At 34.9% G+C, this 21,471-nt stretch overlaps 1 protein-coding gene across 1 annotated transcript in view; it reads right to left on the bottom strand.

The window, feature by feature from the left end:
- Nucleotides 1-17,480: 17,480 nt before the first annotated feature.
- The window catches only part of LOC115453952 (homeobox protein B-H1-like), a 29,774-nt gene continuing 25,783 nt past the window's right edge, over nt 17,481-21,471 (bottom strand). Inside the window, exons 3-4 of the mRNA XM_037444922.1 lie at nt 18,812-19,036; nt 17,481-18,650 (exon numbers count right to left, since the gene is read on the bottom strand). Coding sequence (XP_037300819.1) covers nt 18,404-18,650; nt 18,812-19,036 — 472 coding nt within the window. The 3' untranslated portion in view covers nt 17,481-18,403. The remainder of the gene's footprint in view (nt 18,651-18,811; nt 19,037-21,471) is intronic.

Genomic DNA, 21,471 nt, shown 5'->3' with positions numbered 1-21,471 from the left:
CATCTCACCACGGACAATCGGTCGCAAATTGCCCGCCAGTGATTGCCGGCCGACGTTTATCAATATTGCAGCTACCATTTCGATCAACTGCTCTGTTCTATGATCTATGAAGTAATCAATGCAGTAAGTCTAGTACATATTGGTAATGTTATTGATTTATAGTAACGTTGTAGTTATAATATTTTTATGTGAGAAAACATCTAATTTAGCATACTGTGGGCAAATGAGAATGCATATAAACATCCGTAATGCTAATGAAATTGTAAATACGTTGCTGTTTTTGTATGAGGATATATATTATAATATATGTATGATGAGTTCGCGATCGGATATCTTTTTGATGAGACGATACGCAATATAAACCGTTATATGGTTGTTTTATCGGCACAATTAAATTATAGACCAAATTGCACAACGACTACCTAGCGTATGGAGAGGATTATGTTGATTTAAGGCAATTATTGATCTAATTTAATTATTTTATATATTTATTTTTAGTAGACAATGTGTAACTACCTAAAGTAAAAGTAATTTGTTCGTAATTAGAATGAAGTAAGTAGTATAAGCGTTGAAACATTAGAACAAAGCTTTCAATTTCTATTCATCGGGTAGTGATGTGAAGTAAACCTAATAACAGCGGACTCGGATGAAATATCGACCGCGCGTAATAATCACATTACGGCTATTGTTATAAATAATTAAAATAATCGTTTCACCACAAAACCCAATCATTAATTAAGTCGGTCTGTTTTAGAAACTATATCGATAACCGTGGCGTTATAATCAATAATTACAGAATGATATTAAGGTAGACGCGGAACTAATGGCCGTAGTTCGCGTTGCAGGGAGCTAGTGATGCTCAGCAGGCCACCTCCGGCACAAAGCCGGGGTCACCATCACAATAGCGTCACGTTTATCGACGTGTCGAGGGACTATTCAAAATCGATACCGAAAAAAATATCGATTTCCGTAAATAAGCGAGTGTGGCACATTTATAATAATGATGAATGGAGCCATCGGTTGTTCGCGCCGCTATTGCGTGTCCAATCGTGCAACGTTCGACGCCACTCGATATACATTGAGTGCTAATTGAAAAGAAATATTCATACCACGTCCTGCTATAAATCTAATGTAAACTGGGGCGTACATTGTTCTTTACTTTTGGATGCGATGTTAGAGATTTATTGCCATAAATCATCATCTCTTTTCAGTATAGCGGATTATATGTTGTCTGTTACTATAGTGTTAACGCAGAACTTACTATTTAATAATAACTTTACCAACCAAAAGTTGTATGTGAAAACCAAAAGATATTTTGGATTTGTAGACATTCACTTTTAAGAAAAATTAAGTTTAAAACTGTTTAAGATTGAAATTTGTAGAACTGTATTTCACACACAATAAAGTTCACATGTTTTAATACTTCTATTAGATAATGTTCGATATTCAACATAAAACTCCTATACTCCAACAACAAATACTTCAAATTATTCACAAACGTTAAACGCACAGGAAAGCAATCAATCAATTAGGCGGCGTCATTGCAACATCAATTTGCGTGTGACCGCAGCCATCCCCCAACACCAAATGTCGTCACAACCCTTGCCGACGTCGAGTGAGCTAGCGTGTCCAATCTATTGAACCGCCGACGCCGAGCGACGTCACGATCGCGTCCGGGAACACTACCTGACACCTCATCTCTATTGCATCAAATACTAGTCCCATATTGTTACTTAGAAAAACAATCTGCAATGCTTCTCGGTTAATTATAATTTTGCGATAGAATAGTCGGACACGATGTTCATGTAGATTCCAGAGTCCAAAAGAGTATCCTGTTCCTAATATTTATTTCTCCTCCATGAAGATGGGCAGTTCCCCACAATAATTATTCTGATATTAAAGGTGTTAGTGGACAGCAGCGATCACTTACCTCAGATATTTCCTTTTGCCTACATTCTGCATGAAAAAAATATTTGAATATAAAAACGATACGCCAATTTGCAAAATATATTTTCCGATTTGTCTTTATCTAAAACTACATATTTAAAAGTGATAAATTAATGAATGTCGTAAGCTTCAAATGGTAAAGTAACTGTCTTGACTAGTCCAAAAGGCGGCAAAATAACCAACAGTAGAACAGCTGTTGCGTACATTAAACAAAAGTCAACGGAGGCGCGCGTCGTGCCGCACAAAAGGGTCCACAGGCATAAAATAAATGCACTTCCAATTCGTCGACACTAATTACGTAATTATAGGGGAGAAGAAAAAAAAAACAAAATGGCGCGCATTCCCGGCGCCCATTCAACACATTAGCCCACGACATTTTTTGATCGCAACATATTTTTTCTGCAAATTGAAAGTCATGCATGAGAGTTTTTAAAATATGACTGAACGCTAAAATACTTCATTACATCATTGCCGTAATTACCTGCTTACGTTAGTAAATGTTTGAGTTAGCAGTGTTACACAGAACGAGTCATGTAATCTTAAGTGGTATGAATTATCTTCTATCTTCATCTTCTATCTATATCTATACTTATAATAAATCTGTAGAGAGGTCAATTCTGTACATGAAATATATTTCCAAAATAACTATCAGGGGGTGATTAGGGATCGATACTGATGCCAAAAATGCAATTGGTAAATTTTTTGTCTGTCTGTCTGTCTGTCTGTCTGTCTGTCTGTCTGTATAACCGTTATAGAAACAAAAACTACTCGACGGATTTTAACGAAACTTGGTAAAATTATTTTTCATACTCCTGTGCTGGTTATAGTATACTTTTCATCACGCTATAATTAATAGGAGCAGAGCAGTGAAGGGAAATGTTGGGAAAACGGGAGAAGTTACTCCATTTTTTAAGCTTCCGTCGCGTGTGCAACCTTAATGGTTAAAGCTACACAGAAATCATGTATGACGGAAATGTTCTCCTTAAAATTATGTAAAAAATATCCCACGACAGCATATGTCTATCTTTTATGGTTGACTCACAATAACACGTGTAACTCCCGATAGCTTAGCAGTTCGAAGCTTTCTCATTATATTTGTCTACTCTTACGTTTATAACACTCTCAGTCATCCCCTAATTAAAAAAGTTAACATTATTAAATATTCCATAAAAAAAGAATCATAGAAATCGGTATAGAAACACCAAAGTTATACATGATATGCTAATAATAAGCCATCACGCGTGAATACTGAATCCCATCATCAGACCCTGACCGGACAATGGGACCACCTGCATACTACCATACATTAAAAAAACATCCCGACAAATTGAGCACCTCCTCCATTTTTGAAGTCCGAAATCCACGCGGGCGAAGCTGCGAGCGGAAGCTAGTTAAGAATAAGTTAGCAGGATGAGAATATTCACATGTTAATAAATAACTAGATACAAAAGCTTAATTATAATCACTAGATTCGAATACCTACTTTTAAATTATCTTTATTTTAAATTAATGTAATATAAACCTATTGAGGATTTATATTGAATGAATTTTTAAAGGCTAACTATATACAATTATTTAAAGTTAAATTCGCTCGCCCAGTTTCGAAAATAACCAACTATATTTCCAAAACTAAAAACCACGAGAAATTGTATTCAAATAACCAAAGCATATTTTATTAACGAATTATAAAAATATTATGCCGGTTGGGTAATTATTATACAATAATAATATAGCAGAGTTAGCGTAGCCCTAGGAGCCTAACATTTATCTTTCTATTTCTGTTCTCGGAATAAAAGGCCCACTGTAATTTTTTTCAGTGTAAAGGTATAAAACAAATTAATTCAGGCTTGTTCTATCAATGTGACAAATTTCGTCTTATGCATATAACAGCGTATAAAACTTCACAAACTTTTTATATTCTAATCTACAACATTGTAATACTGAATACAGTAAGTAATTATTAATAAATTAAACCCTGTTTTTGGGTACTCAACTACTGAAACATTAACATTCCTTCTTCTTCCTTCATACTTCCGTCATTCTATCAAACATGAATTAATGAAACGTTTGAAGGTATATTGTATATTCTAAATGAATTAAAATAAATATTAATCTCACCCTAACAAAGTTTTATTGTGTTATAACATAAAAGTTTATTACGACTATAATCGTGAAATCAGACTAGCTAATTAGGCTACAAATGGGTGCTCACAGGCATACACGGGCGTATGCCGCGGCCGCACCAGGCAGTTTGTAACACAACTCGCAGTATTTTTCCATAGCATTGACATAGCTGGAGATTACTGTAGAGTATAGCATATGGGTTAGATCGTAATAGTAAGTAGCGTATATGTCGCCGCAGCACTGGTGAATTTCGACATATATAACATGTTGTCGCTATGGAATATAGTGCATATATTTTTTTGCGACACAGATCGCTAAATATATGGACAACATATTGAGTTATAAAGTACTACAAAACATTATTAAATACGTAGAAATTTACATAAATTGTGTTATGAGTTTCGTTTAATACTTAGAATATTAATTTAATATTTAAATTAATATGAAATAAAATTATAAAATGGAAATTCGGTTAGTAATATAAAATATTACTTTAATAAGAGTCTTGATCACAGACAATGTATAGATAATAGTGTAGAAAATTTATTAATATAAATGCTTGTATTTAATGCAAATAGGCAATACCGATAGTCATTGTTTGAAATATAACAAACTAATTAAATCATGCGTGCTATAACGTTATTCAATTTAAGGCCAGTTCCACAACCTTCAATTAAATTTTGCTAACATAGATACTATATATACTCATTTTATTAACAATTATTTAGGAGCATAAAGTGTAACTTTTGTATTTAGTCGGATTATAAATTTCTGTGACGTTATTGGGAAGTTGTGAAACAAACTCTTAAAGTGCTAACTTAAAGCAGTTTGTCGCAAATCGCCAACTGAGCGCTTAGTGCGGCCGTAGGTTTACATTATAGCAAGCACACGGTTACTGGTTCACAGGTCAGCCTTCTCATTACAATGTAGTTTTAGTTCTTTATCAGTCCCTTATTGTACAGTATCGCTATATGCTATGTTTTGTACAGTGATCGTTCTAAATGCCTAAAACAAATGAAAATAGTTTTTATGTTAATAATGTTAAGTTTTCAATCACCTTAACGATGATCTCTGTAGGCTGTGCTTTTTACGAAACAAAATAAAAAAGCTTTATTTTTTCATACAAGCATTGCTTGGATTTCTTTGTGACCTATTTTTTGCGATTCTTCTTTCTCGCATGTTTTAAAGATTATATTGGATAATGCATTTTACTATTTAAAAGGAGTATCTATAAAGCAGATTATATACAATGCAAATATATATAAATAATTAATTTATCGTAATATCAATTCGATTCCCATGGACTAGACACGACGTCGATGGCTAGTTGGAAAGCATGTATGTTTGCGTGTTCGTTGCACACAGGTGGGCTCGGTCACCTGACACCAGCCTCGGAACCGGCCACTTCCGCCGGACGGGGCAATTAGTGACACAACCGCACACATACACACACTGACACACATACACCGACTCTGACCAATGTGATGTTATGCCTAATAAGATATTTTTTTAAAAGGACTATAATTTTTTTAATTAATGACTTTGGGAATCTTTGGCGCTTGGCGATAATTTTCAATGGCATCGTGTCTTTTTATTTAAGCAATATAAGTAATGGAAGATATTAAAATTATATTTGAACTTCGAATGTTTTTTCGGCCGTTTGAAAATTGCATCAAACAAGTATTTTTGTTTCAGCTGACTATCTATTATATCACTAACTTATAACTGATTTAAGTCTAAATATCTTTCACTAACTTCTAGGGTATTATCTCGGGAACCATAAAGACAATATTTTAAATTTTTACATAAATTATTTAATAAAAGATGCTTGATCCCTCCCTATATGAGCTGTCGTATTCACGCGAGGTTAACCTAAAATTTAAGTTTCTTAGATCTTATCAACCAACCGCGAGCAAAATGGAATAACAAATAATTTATATGATCATTCAGGGACAAGGTATTTAATGAAAAAATACTATACAATGATAAGTACAAATATTATGATATTTGTACTTATCATAGTAGTATTATAGCTTCAAGGAAGATTTTTGGTGTAATAATTATTAGAAGTGTACCTATGTAAAAAGTATTTCTTACTACTTTTGCTATTTATAATGTTATGTTGGTTATTGTTTTATAGCATTTTCATATAATAGTCGTATACACGAACTTTGCTAATACAGTTATCACACATTCGCCTTGAAATATGCAAATGAAAATGTCATTAATAGCATAAACATTAGAGTCAACATGCCATAGCGTTTGCCAATGCACACTTATGTCGATCACGAACTAATTATTTGAATTAATTCGCAATTAACGTCAATAGCACGGATGTAAGAACCCCAGTTATGAATAGGTTAAATATTCTTTTAATTCATGAATACGGCATTTAATTACTATCGGTTTTTACAAACGTTTTTTTCTCGCTTACGAGCAGTGAGCGCCGCTTATCTGACAAGAAGTAACGAAGCCTAAAATCCGTGTTCATTATTCATAATTTAAAATTTTGATGCGTTAACTTGAACTTAAAAATTAAACCAGTTTGTATGGTAATTACCAACCTTTTGTGGGGAAGTCATTGTTCTTATAATAAGTTTTATCTGTGACACGGTTCTGTTGGGCTTTCATATTAACAGCGTGAGCCATCGCTCATTTTAAAAAATTATGAAGTTGTCATGTCGTAATCATAGTGTGCATTTTGGATTTTGATTTTTAACGGAATGAAAACAATCTTAATAATATGTGAATATTCATGAATAATTATCATAATATTTTTAATATACATTTACCATACAGGAAGTTTTTTACACGTATTCTGGCAATTTTGTCGTGTCAAGTCGATCAGAACATTATCTACATTAAAAAATATGGTAATCGATGTCGGTCGGCGGTTGTCATTTGCTATTATGTGACTCATTTGCTCGTTTGCCCTCTTCTATTAAGAAAAACACATTTAATCTGCGTAATAAACACAATTAATTCACAATATTATATTAACTTTAGTCAATTATGCCTCATATGGAGTGAATTTAAATACATTGTATGGGTTATTGTGTAAAATAAAGTAAAATTACGCGATTAATTAATTCAGGAATAATTCCGTATGACGTACCTATAATCGAATTATTTAATTTGAAAAAATTGATTTACATTTGTTAAGGGACAGTGACGTAAATGGCCCATCAATATTAATGAAAGTTTCTCTACTGTTTGTTTTGCCGGGATTCGGAACTTATGCCCTATACAATAGGCTTATTTCCTATAAGTAATCAGGATTCATAGATCATAAGTCTAGCAAGCCATGGTGGATTTGCTTATTTTATATCTAACCTTACATTTAGATAGATTCTTGTTACGTATTTTATGAAATTTTTAATTTTACTTCATTAAAACAACTTTTGCTGCGATACTTAACGCCCCACTTTCAAGGTATTTGTCCCACAGAACTGTCAATCGACACATATGTCCTTTTTGTAAAAATACCGTAACGCGAGCACGAAAACCACTTTAATTATTTTTCTATTAGACCAACTGAAATGTGATGTAAAACCCCTAGTTGTCATTAGAAATATAATCACCTGTTTAATGACATAAGTTGCGCCATGCAACGCAGTTAAACGCGAAGTCAGTGCGCGAGTCCGAGGGCGCTACGGTCCGGCGCAGACGGGGGTGGTGTTTGTCCGCCATTGCCCATTGCCCACGGTGGCCCCCGTTGCCCAGTATTGTCCTGCGTTGCCCGGCGGGATCCAGCGATAACATCGCAATTACGCGCTACAAAACGGCCGATATCGCGCCCTCATTACGAACGCAACTTAGCTGCATAATGGATATTTACCAACGATCGTTTGAATGATTTCTAGTGAACTACTATGGAAAAATAGTGCGCGTGTTAATTGTTACTTTGTATGATTATTGTAGGACGTTCTGCGTGATTTAATATTAACAGGTCATGTTCATGCTTGAGGTTTGCTTTAGGTAATTCCTGTCGAATACTCTTTGGATAAATAATATCTCTGAGTGAATGGAGATATTTTCAAAACGTTGACTTTCAGAAATCTTCAAGGAAGAATCCACTCTTATCATAAAGAAAACTAGTATCTGGTATTATTAGTTTTTATTAGTTTTAGTCAAGTGTCAAATTTGGTTGTACGATATGCTTCCTATGCTACAAAAAATCCAACAACGATTTTTTCAGTATTAAAAGTCTCATGCAACAGGCAGGTTTTAATGTAACAAGTTGAAACTATAAAACGCAAATAGGCATATTAATTCCACAAGTAATTACCAAAACGTTTTTGTGCTAAACAAAACAATTTATATCAAACCGGTAGTGAAAGCCTGCTGCGGGCATCTAACCGCGAAACGTCCGTTTTATATCCATAATTTCATAAAGGCTAGATAAAATCCGAATACAGTGACAATTCAGCTTTGTCAGAACAATGGCGCTTGGTGTTTCCCTCGCATTATACAATTTGCGTGTCAAAGGTGCGCGCGCGCAAGTGACATCTAGGCTTTAATACCAAGTCTTTAAACGGCCTCCCATTGTGATTCGAGACAAGTTTTCTAAAAATTGTAATGTGACAGAATCGCTGAGATAATAGAACGAGAAAGTTCTAAACCAATTATGTAACGAAAGTACAATCTTTGGTAACTGATATAATGTCAACAAATGCTCTATTACAAATTGTCATTACATTCTACTATCACGTGGGTTTGTAAAAATAAAACCTAGGTCTAGGTCCTAAATATTGCGTGATTGCATCATCAACATGCTTACATCGCGTAGACATAAATACATAAAATAAAATCGATTGTGTTTATTAAATAGTACATTCCATCAAACCTACACTTATTAACAAAAAGCTTTCATGTTTACGTGCCATAGAAAAAAGTTTCAGTTGTTCAAACATTCCGTGCTATGCAAACAACGATTATACAACGAATCAATCGATATAAAGAAATTAATTACAAAAAAGTGGTGCACAAAGCGCGCGCTCGAGTAATCGCGACAGAACGCGACCCGGCTAAAACGAAACGACTAATTACCCGGTGGCCGGCTGCGATACCATCTCTGTGGTGCCGCGTCACTGCCGACCACTACCGAACAGCCCGACCAGCCCCGACTATCCCCGACGAACCCCGAACACTACCGACCACTGTTTTAAACACTTTGTTAATAATTTTGATTGAAACGAAAGGAAACAGAGTATGACAATTAAAAAACACGTTGACGTGGTAGTTAGGTGTGTTAAATAAACATAGCATATGGGATAATTGGTTGGGTTTTAAGATTATTATTTAGGCTAGAATTTACTGTTTCCGACTCGTGTCGGTTTATAGGTGTTGTAAAAAGGTTAAGTATAAAGAAAATTATAATATATACTTAGGTTAAATAAAACATGATGTGATGGTTCATAATATTTTAATAAAATATTTAGAGCCACTTGTTTCGATCGGTTTCTCACAATAGAGCTCTTAAAAGTTTGATAGTGCTTACCAATCTGATAACATTTTCATAATATCTAATGACTGTAAAAATTCAAGACATCTTAATTGTATAAAAAATCAGTGCTAGCACAACACTACTTGGCGACGAAAAAAGATAAAGCTGTGAGAAATAATTTATACTGCCTAGAAGGTGTGGATACAATGTGTTACCAGAAAATAATCAAAAATGGAAGTATAAAGTGTAGCAACCTTTTGCATTCTAATGTTTTAAGGTTGACTAAAACTACGAAAATACCTCGTTTACTCCCTTTTCTAAAATTCGACAAGTCGCATATCGACATACACTCTTTTGCGATATAGGTAATATCTTCCGAAGCAATAGGAAGAGGCGCTATATCCGTGCTATACGGCTCTGAAGTATATTTTCCAGTCGACGAAGAGGTGTAACTATAGCTAAAATTTTAATATTTTGCGGAAGAAGCTACTAAAAGTTAAATTATGTTAAATTTACGATAATATAATTAACGTCATAAAATTACGACATTGGCCTTAAACATATACTTAGTAATGAATGAGTATAACAGTACCCCGATGCATAATACGTATATTATTTATTATTCATAGTGATTTTATTCGTGTTACAAATGCGCGCCGGAGTCGTTTACGGCGGCGACTAAACGGTACGCTTAATTAAGGCAAAGCGATACAATCGCTTTCGTGTTAAATAAAAATTGCTCCGCTTTGCTATTCAAATTGTACTGTCTGCTCAATTAAGTGTCTTAATGGGGATGTATTCTAAGTATTCCTATCCAATGTCGAAGCGTCGCGTGCAAATGAAATCATTCATGTTAATTGGTCACACTTGCGGTGATCGAGTGTGATTCGGTGTCGCTTGTGAAATGTGCTTTATTGCGTGTAAGCAAATATCGTTTTTTACATCTCATATTCTATTTATATGTATAAATTCAAATCAATTTATTTCAGTATATGGTTTATTAGCGGAAAGCAAGCTAACAACATATTTAAATAACATACTCGATCCACTGCTCAAATCACTAACTCTTACAGTACTTACTTAGTCCGTAGCAGATCGTGTGGGTTTAAAGAACATTATGTTTTAATAATTTGCAGTAACAGCATTGAGTTATATCCTCCTTGCTTAAAGATGATTTTTTATCTAATAGTAAAGATTAGTTTCCGGATGGTTGAATCTAACTCATGAAGGCAATTGGAGATCTAAGACTCTAGTCTAGCAGCGAGCAACCTATAAATAACTGAAATATAAGATTTGTGACGTGATGAACAAATTAAATTACATATTTTTATGTCTTATCTTTAGACACATACAACAAAGCTCATACATAAAAGTAATCTAGCCTGAACATATATTTTATGCATAATATATGCGGTAAAAATGTGTTTTGTCTAGAAACATTTTTATTATAATAAATTTAGTGCTATCACCAAGATCATTGACGTTAACGCAAAGGTTAGATCATTAAATGTTAATTTATATCGACTATACAATAGCTTTTGTTGCTCCTGAAAATATAAATATATATGGATCAGTTGGTTCTGTAACGAAATGTCGCAGATTCAATTTAGGGCAACAATGAACGTATTTATTAAATTATTTCATTATAAACTTAACCGTTATAAAAGTCAAATTTACAATTTAAAAAAGGGAGCATCTGTATTACATGCTTATTCGATTCATCCACTCTTCACATAAGAAATGTAAAATAATTGACTCGTTGAGTGACAGACACTACCCCGCTGCGCTATGATCGTGCCGCTCTACCTAATATTCGTTTATGTTCATAAACCACGAATTAAAAGATATATGAATAAAAAGTTAGTTATAAAAAAATCAATCTCCTCATTAAGCATAATTTCAAAATTACCAGTGTTCATTGATTTCATTAATGTAATCTAATTTCATGCACCCACAATATATGTAAAGATTTTACTTCCAATATTTTTTTGGCATAAACTCTACCATAAAGTTAGCCTGAAAAGAATCCTATAAAAATATGACGGTATGACGTTATAATTATCTGTGAAACTAAGGTTAATAATATTTTTTTAGATTTTTAGATTTTTGCCAACTTAAATACTTTCTAACTTAGATAGCCTCAGCTAAAACCTATGTATATCGTAGCATAAAAAACAAAAATATATATATAAAATGAAAGGGATAAAAAACCTTTTCACATAAAATAATTATCACCCGCAAATTATTTAGTATTATTTTAAATTTAAAATGTTATATTTCAAAGCGGCCGGTAGCGAGAGTAATATATTTTTATTGTCATCGCTTGATTGAGGCAGGTGTCCACGAAACGCGAACATTAATCGTGTTTCACTTCGACCACGTAATGTACATTTAAACTTAAAGTCAGATGCATTTTGTTCAGTTATCGTTTCGCTATAATAAAAATTACTTGCGTTCATAAAGTATTATTTTTTGGACTATTGTGAAGATAATAACGATTTTAATTTTGACTATACGCATACTACATTATACAACACAGATACCTACGTAGTCGCGTTTTATTTATGTTTGAGATTACGACCATGTTTCCATATGTTATGAATAAAGAGACGTTACAATTCTTAGAGATTCCTATCCATTATAAAGTTATAGCAAACAAACCACCGAACCTTGAAGAAAACTTACGTCTCAAGTCTTAGATTTTTCACTAAATCATATCATCTCAGAGCGAAGTTTGCGCATGGTGTGAAATTTCAGAACGCTTAGTGTATTCATTCAAAGTAATACATTAATTGCATACAATATGAACAGTTCAACTATTTTAATTGCGTCCATTAGCTTCGTTTACGTTGCCGACCTAATTAATATGCAAATTAACAATAATATTTTAAAGTTCTCCTCGCGGCGCCTGAATAAATGCACCGCTACCACTTTCACATATTGTTAGTTTTATAATAGCTGCATCTAATTACGTGCACAGCAAACACACACATAGAGACTCTAACAGTATTTTTATATTTCCACGATGGCGGTCGGTTTTTATGTATTTACACAATTGATTTGTTAAATAATACTTGATGACCTAAAAGATAATACGCAATTTGTGGTTCAGTCGGGTCTTTTTGTCGGTTATCATGTTTTGAGATCCTTCTTCTATTTCAGGAGCGATGATTATCAATCAAATGACGTGTGTTGCAACACTCCCAACAAGAGTTCTCTTTACAAACTATTTGCACAAATTAAATTATCATCTATTTACAACACATTTCGTGACAACTAAGTATGTTCGCTTTTCAACATTTATTATAATACCAGGCGCACATAAATTCGTAAGTATAATTTGTATAGTAGAGTGGAGGTGTGTATCGTATAATGAGCGTCACCGCCGCTGGACAAAAAGCCTAAATGGTTTGTAATGAGTAATTAGGAGTGAACGCAGCGTTGGCACCGGCGGCGGAAGTAGATACACATCTACAGCACAGCACCGCCGCGCCACACAGCGCCACACCGAGCCACACCGCGCCACACAGCGCTAGCGAGGGAACTATTGTTCATTAATTGCAAATACCCTTTACACGACCAAATTTTATTAACACTTACTTTTCATGTCCTTATTTTTAAGAATTAAATTCTACTTAAAGGAATAAAGATTAAAAGAAGCGAAAATGTGTTTTATCTAGCTGTTAACAGCATTAAATTCGATTATTTTATCGATTATTCATACTGGAAAAACACATTGGTTATTTATAAAATGAGTTTATTATTTATCGTTCTTTTGGAAATTTTAATAAGTTTATAGGATTACAAAACGTTCTAATTAAAATCAGCGTGTACATTATAATCTGTGTTGGATTTTTTACATTATAATTAACCCTCCACAAAATTTTAAAAATTTATAATTTATTTATTTTTGTGTCGAAAACTCTTTTCCTTCTTTATTTTGAAAGACGTAGATAGGTATAACTTAAACTTCTTTTTTATAAATATTTAACGTATAAAAGTATTCAATGTACTTAATTACAGATTTTAATTAAATTCATATAATGATTTATAAATATATTTTTATTAGCTAGGGAAGGTAAGCCATGGAAAACACATCAAAGCACCTGACACCACCTGTAATCTTTAGTGAAATATACGAGCGCTGGCGTGATCGTATCTTTGACTAAAGATTACATTATACAACATAGGTACATCAATTTGTAAACAGCAGCGTATTGTTATGAAACACTAAAGTGATATAAAAATGTCTAAAATTACGTGTGGTTAAAAATAATTGCAACAACATTGTTATTTAAGGAAGGCATATTTGCCTTTGTTATAATCGACAACTTACCAGGAAACATTAGTTGATAAACAACTATAAAATGTGGTATAAAACGCAGTGAGGAAATATTCAAACATAATTCAATCAATTAAACAATCTTTTAACAGCATTTAGTTTGCAACGGGAGGAAGTAGTTCGAGCAAACTGACCATATCTTTCAGTTTTTAATCGTAACGTAACAAAACTTATTGTTGCAAATTGCACAATTTACTATTACATCGTACATTTGCGTAATTACTTTAGTTGCAGTTTTAGGATTTTTCCTTTATAAACGAGAACATTTCTTTTATTGTTACGTGTGCAATGCTATTTACGAATCCGGATGCGTATTGCATGATTGTGAAGCAATTTATTTTTCTTGAATTAGTAGGTCGGTTAAGATATTAACTGTATAAGATTCAGTAATCCAATCTCAGTTCACTGTAGACTCTATTAGATTCTATGTTGAACTGAGACATGGCATAGAGCGATCAAAAATAATTTCTTGCAGTTCTAACCTCTAGCAGTGACAATCATGAAAGTTGGACGACTAATTAACATTATAGCTACCGATTTTAATATATATTCAGTCATATATCTAGAAATAGTTTGAAAGTTTTTACTATGTTTAAGTTGCTGGTTGGCTGCAGGAGGTATTGTATTATAGAAATATTTCAGGTGTAATTCTGACGTTTGAAGTTTTGAAGACGTGTACTGAATAATAATTCAATTGCAAAGAAGAAATTGATTATTTTTCAATTTAAACATCCCACGTATACTTATATTTCAACTAACTGTGCTCTATAAGGTCTATTCAAGATGCTTTGCAAATCTGGCGCGCTAAGTTAGTGTCATTTTGATGGTGACATTATAAAAACTGCGAGTGTAGTTGGTATTGTGAAACATTTATAAGTACTAGCATTTGTTAGCTTCTCTAGCCTCGTGAAAGTCCTTTCCTGGATGAAACGTTGCCAATTTGGTAATCCATAAATCCTATAGACTAAATTTCGTCCAAATCGATTAAGCCGTTGATGCCTTTATTTTAAAAAATCATTCAAACACACAAACGTATCAAACTTTCAAATTAATAGGTAGGATCACGGATAAGCTATATTTGCATTAAGAATTACATTTTAATGACATACAGATTTCATCTTCTAACTTTTTCCTAGCTATAATGTGATGGGAAAAGTGTTTATGATAAACGACACTTTTCTGTAATGAAATGAATGCATTTTGTATTCATTTACATCTTTTTTTCTATTTTCAATTAAATTGTAATTTCCTGATGTTTAAAGTTTTTAATGGCTGGCCAAATGAATCTACCACCTTTCCTGGAAGACTTACATGTCATTATGTGGACAGGTTAAATAGAACTTGTCCGAACATCGTCTAAGATGAATTAAAATTCAAGGGAAGACAAAATAATGTAAAAATCTCGCAAAGTTGACTAGATAAAAAAAGGGAATGACCAACATTGAGAAACAATAATACATATTATGTGTCAGATATTTCCACATATCTCTATATGTGCTTGGACTATTGAGTGACATACTGAACGAAAACACACACACACACAAAGAAGCCGTTATCCCCGAAGCGGTAGGCAAGGGTTCATCTAAGGTATCCACTTTTCACCATGAGTGTTCCGTTCCATAATGTAAGAATGAATGAAATGCGAATGAAAATGAAAATGAATGCGAGCCTTTCGCTATATCGGGCACAAACTCCAAACTTCGTGCTGATGCTGAGTAGAAAACTTCAATATCACCTATTTAAAAAGTTACTAGAGGTATATTATAACCTCTTCCTAATATTGTTTTCATAATTTGTACAAAAATAAATTTGATTAGATTAAAATAGAATGGCTCATTATATTTTAAATAATATTAATTCCAATTGCTTATCTAATTATCAGCTCAAAATGTTAATTTCATTGCTGTTAGTAAAAAATCTTCGTGTTGGTCGTGATTAAACAACGTTTAAACCGCATAAATATTAATTTTTGCGCTCGGCGATATCTACTTTGCGTGTAAACTTGGCGTTTATATTTATGTAATGCTTTGCTCACAAAAAACGTAGCAAATGGACGTATTTGTAATTAAGCTCGTTATTTCAATATTGTTGATACCGAGTGAAATTGCCGTTGAACACTTAAGAATATTACTTACAGCGTTTGTTCCACTCGTGAGCGGTAGAGAGTTGCTTGCGGTTGATAGCTTCATGAATTAAATTTCAATAAACAGTTAAATACAAAAGACAATTACTTACAATGTTAAGATTTCTTTATATTTAACGAGCAATTCCAATTAATAGATTTAATATATTTCTTCTAAGAATTTTTCAAATGTATGTATAAACCTACTGGTAAAAACTTTATTTCGTTTTTAATCGCCCTCACCGAATTGAAAGAGAGTTTTATAAACATCCATCACGCATCAAAGCGGTGAGATGTTCGCCTAATTTGGCGATGTGCTCCACTGGTTTGATTTGTATTCATAATCAAAGGTCTCCTTAAGTTTTAGGTTAGTTGTTGAACGCGGGCATGACGCGCATTATCGCTAGCTCACATTGACAATGACCAAAATTAATTAACGTCGATGGTGGTAAAATGTTCTATGCTTTTTCAACTGCAGGTGGTCGTTAAGGATTATTTTAAATTGGGATATTAACTGGTCGGCTCGGCCACCGCACTGACCCTACGCGATGTAACACGCAATAGTTTGTAGAGGCGATTCTAGAAAACGGTCGTTTTGCGATTAGATCAGCACAGGGGAATGAAACTGGGGAAGTCACGGCGCGGGGGAGGGTGTTGTTAATTGCTCCGTTTTGTGAACACGGCCGGTGGCGTGCCCCGCGGGCAATCACCAACCGCTGACTGATTGCTTTTTAAATAGGTTTTATGCCAGCTAAAAATGTTTCGAAGGAAATCAAAGAAAAGTTTCGTGAGGTATATGCGAGCGAGGACAATTCGTTTCATAAACTTAACTGCCGTAACCGTTGGACAGGAAACGTTAATGATGTAACAGCATATCGATAAATCGGTCGGACGTAATGCAAAATAATCCGAATGCACCGTGACCGCAGATTATGAAGCGAACGATGGATACTGTCGATGTCCTTCTATGTAGATGATTACAACACTAACGGAACCATTGTTGCAAATGGAGATAGCACACATAATTTAACACGGGGCTATTAAATGAGCCTGAGCCGACACCTAGCCGTAGGAAGTGGAAGGGGGGGGGGGGAGTGAGACGGGGCGATAGCGTGACAAAACGGAGTTAGCCCATCGGCGCGATGCAATGCTACCTACGCGAGGTGTTCGTTACAACTGTTTGACTACAGACACACAAATTAAATGCACTTTTATTTAGCCACACTATTTTTTAAAGCAAATTGTTCTTGTCCATAGTGTTGTTCATTTCGCTCGAAATGCAAATAATAAATGCTTTGTGGAATTACAGTGTAATAATATGTTGAAAGTGTTTGACGAATACGTGTGTGTGTTAATTATTTCGTACGTTATTCGTCTTTGATGTTAAATGATCACGCGCGCAAGGGCTGTACTGTTATTGTATTTTATCAAAATACAATTGTGTAGCAGTGTTTCTGGGCAGTATACTTACAGAAAGGTGTGATATAGAAAAACAATAATTACTTTTAATTGACAACATTTTAATTACAAAACACCACAAAATCTATTGGACATAAAATGCCACTTCTCGGTTCGCTTAAGTACTTTGCCGTAGTCTATAATAGCATTAGGTACTTTATTACATTACATTTAATACTTTAAGTCGCATCATTACTAACAATACATACATATTATATGAATAATATATTTATAATATACAGCATCTTTGCACAAGTTGTCGAAATTATCGACGGCGGTACTTGCATAACCACATCCGCAGCAAAATTATTCATATTACTGGCAATATTGGTACCTAAAAGGAAAAATAATAGAACTGATTGCAAAATTTCTGTATTATAACTTTATAACACAATAAATTCATCCTATTACAATTATTTTTGATCGTAAACTGAAGATCGTGTTAAATATTCGTGTTCCCGATGGATGTGGTAATGCAACTTGTCTACACAGAGCATCTTATTTAACATAAAATTAGTAGTATTTATTGGAATGCATTTGATTCCGCCTTACACATCTATTGTAACTTACAAGCTTGTGTAGAATATCTACTTAATCAGTTTATTTCTATTAAATAATACAACATCAATTCTATATTACACATTTGAATAGTCTGCACTTACAATATCACAATTTGGACGAGCGCTGTCCACATTACAAAACCGGAAAATAACTCAAATAATAGAGTGCAAAATAATTTGTTGTGCGATGAAAACGGAATAAACGAAACCAGAACCGACCAGTAACTGACAGTTACCGAATGACGTCCACATTTTTAAGCACTTTTCTCACTTTTTAAAGTCATTGAAAGTCTGTGTCGTTCCCAAATAATGTGATTCAGATTAAATAATTTTCAAATGTTTCACGAGTTTTAAAAGTTCCTTATTCACTGCCTTTAAATATTAAAGTTCAAGTCACTTCACAGTTAGACATGTATGGGTTCATCGTCGTCGTCTTCATCGGAACGTCTCTCGACGGAGGGTTCCCGAGGGGAGCGTGGCGGGGGCGCGGGGCTACCAGGGTCCACGTCTGGAGACGGCGTGCGTCGCGCCTGCGCGTAGTACCCCAGCGCGCCCAGCCCTGGAGCCCCCAAGGCCCCGAGGTGCGCCGAGGGACCAGGCAAGCCCAGCCCTAGTGGAGGAACGCCGGCTAGTGGCGCTCCCGGGTATAACCTGCCATGATTGAAAACCAATATCAACAAAATCTCAAGCACAGGACAAACGATACGTAAATAAATCAATAGGAAATTATTGAGAATTGATGCTCGAGTTTGCTACAACGGGAGCCACGGGCGTGAGTGAATATAAAAGCAACATTTATAGTTACAACATACCGATAAGGTAAAGGTTTTTGTAAGGTGTTGGCTGTCGCCGAGGCAGCCGCGGCCGCGGTGGCAGCTGCCTGCCGGTAGTAGAGGTCGGCGGCGGCAGGCGCGGGCTGCGCCGGGTACGTCGGCACCCCCGCCCAGTACCCGCCGTACAGCCGCTGGAACGCCGCGTAGTTGCCCGCCTCGGCCAGCAACTCTAAACCAACAGCCGTTTGACGCTTCCATTTCGTCCTGGCAACAAAAATGTTTACGTCATTCAATCATTCCTTTATAAATCAAAAACAACAACATTATCCTTTACAATTTAGCTTTTAATAAAATAAAACGACAGCATATGATATTCTAAAAGCCAACATTACCTACAAACTTCGTGACAAATCGTTCATAGTCCATTACATTTTAGATCAATACGAGCCGTTGTGCGAATCCCACAAGAAATTACACAAAAACGATTTATGTCACATTACAAACTTAAATGGAGTCTAAAATTTTGTAAACTATCGTTTACGGACCCCGAAAACCATAGATCACTAACCCTACGCGTGTGACCCCAATCGTCATCAAATTTGTCACAGAACACTCGAGAACACAAAGAAAACGGCGCAATGATAGCGGCAATAAAAAATATAAATAAAATAATAAATTTGACAAAACGTCTTGGACACTAGTGCGTTCACTGGAGCGTTGTCGAGTGCTTTAATTTGATTTATTTGAATCGTTTCGGAAAGGGTGAGCAGGGAGCAAGTATAAATTACGTCATATTACCACGCCAAATTTTTATTCTATTCATTCAGTTTGATAACTCCAGCATCTCATCCGAGTTTGAGAACTCACATCTTTATTATTAACTAAGTTTGACTGCATTTCATTTGATAGTGTATTTTAAAGTAGGCAATGAATAATATTATCTCAATTATTCTTCGTAACGGCTTCGAATGTTAAACATATAAATTAAAATAATTTAATTAATTTAATGTTTTTTGTATATACCTATTTCAAGAAATACTATTGAGCATTGTTTTGACATCATTTGTATTATAATACGGTAGCCACCTATACCTATAAATATAGTGTGAATATTGCAAATAACTGAGCGCCATGGTAATTTTGTTACAATATTAAACACGATTATACATTCAAGATGATGCTTTTAGGCTGGGAAGAGATAATTATTAATCTAACCAAATGCCACACTGTTTTGGTTTTAGTGATATTCGTATATTTTACACAACAAACTCCATTTCATAATTTAATAGCGTATTTTCTAGTTATTCTAAGCAGTCAACGAAATAGAACATAAATAAAACTACCACCCCATGCTCCAAAATTTAATTTAATTTCGTTGTCGGGTACTCGATTAGTTCCAAAGTGGTTGGTTATTGTCATCGAGTGAGGTTTTTATTAATTCGTAGGGAGTTATTATTGCGATGCGCATTATCATTGGTATTATTATTGTACGCGGGGCCATTGTGACCGCGGCGTCGTCGAGGGGTTGCGGTTGTTAGCAGACGCATCACTGGTTACCTCGTTAATTAATTTCTGTAAATGGATCATTTAATTTTATTAAATGGAAATGAGCGGTTCACGTGCTCTGACAGCCGTCTCGTAATAATTAATGTCTACTTATACAATATTACTGGCTGTATAAAAGTTTTCACTAATAAAAAAAAACAAATACTCTTACCGCGATGGTAATTACGCTTCGCCTTTAGAAATATTATTGTAATAAGTCTTTAAGCCGAATTGTGCCTAATTTAAATACCATTCTTTAATTTATCAGTAGCTGACAACTGATTGATAGAGAGCGACTGTTCTCTCATTAATCATGTTATTATGACGGGTTATTCTTAAGACACGTCGCTCGAGAGCACTTATTTAATTGTCACGTGGTAAATGAGAGGCAATCTGCTCAGTGACACCGTTCTTATTGTTGCCGCCGCGGGCCACGGACAAAAAGCTTTCCGAACGCATCTAAATTCGGCCTGCCATCTCAAGTCGACACTCAACCGCCCGATACGGTCCTCTCTTTCTATCGCAGAGGTGGCGCGTACAAAGCGGGTTTCTTCCGTCTCTGTTGCGCAGTCGCCCGGCGGAGTCTGAGTTCGCTCCGCCCAGTGGTTTAGTGATTTGATGCTGCGTGAACTGATTCAATTGTGTTAGAGCGGATCGATCCGAAAACGCGCCTTAACAGTTAACGTTAAAGACGAAAATGGTCCGGTAAAACGATCCCGCTTACGACCTCTCCGAGGGGAGGATGTTTATCTCGGTTTGAGTTTTTCGACGACGTGATGCGAATTCGGCTTGTATATCCGGTGGACAAAGAGCACTTTCATCGATCCGAGTGATCCGCGCAATCCGCGCCGCGCTCGCCGCTTACGCCGCCACCGCCCGGGGTGGCTCCAATTTGAACTTTATCGAACGTTATTTATACGCTGCTTAGAAACTTTCAGAAACATGTTTGTACGAGTGCTCTTATAGCAATTGTTTGAAGTTGAACACTTTTATTGTTATCACCGGATATAAACGCCATATCCTATAGCTTTGACTCATATCTCGATTTACTATCAAATATTTATGCGAGTGATACAACTTGGGTTTAAATATTTTTACGTTATTGGTACTTGTTTTAATCAGTACTGTGAAGCAATGTATTAGGTAGTTGGACA

The sequence above is a fragment of the Manduca sexta genome, chromosome 28, assembly GCF_014839805.1.
Source record: "Manduca sexta isolate Smith_Timp_Sample1 chromosome 28, JHU_Msex_v1.0, whole genome shotgun sequence".
Lineage (NCBI taxonomy): Eukaryota > Metazoa > Arthropoda > Insecta > Lepidoptera > Sphingidae > Manduca > Manduca sexta.
This window is presented reverse-complemented; position numbering and strand designations above follow the sequence as displayed.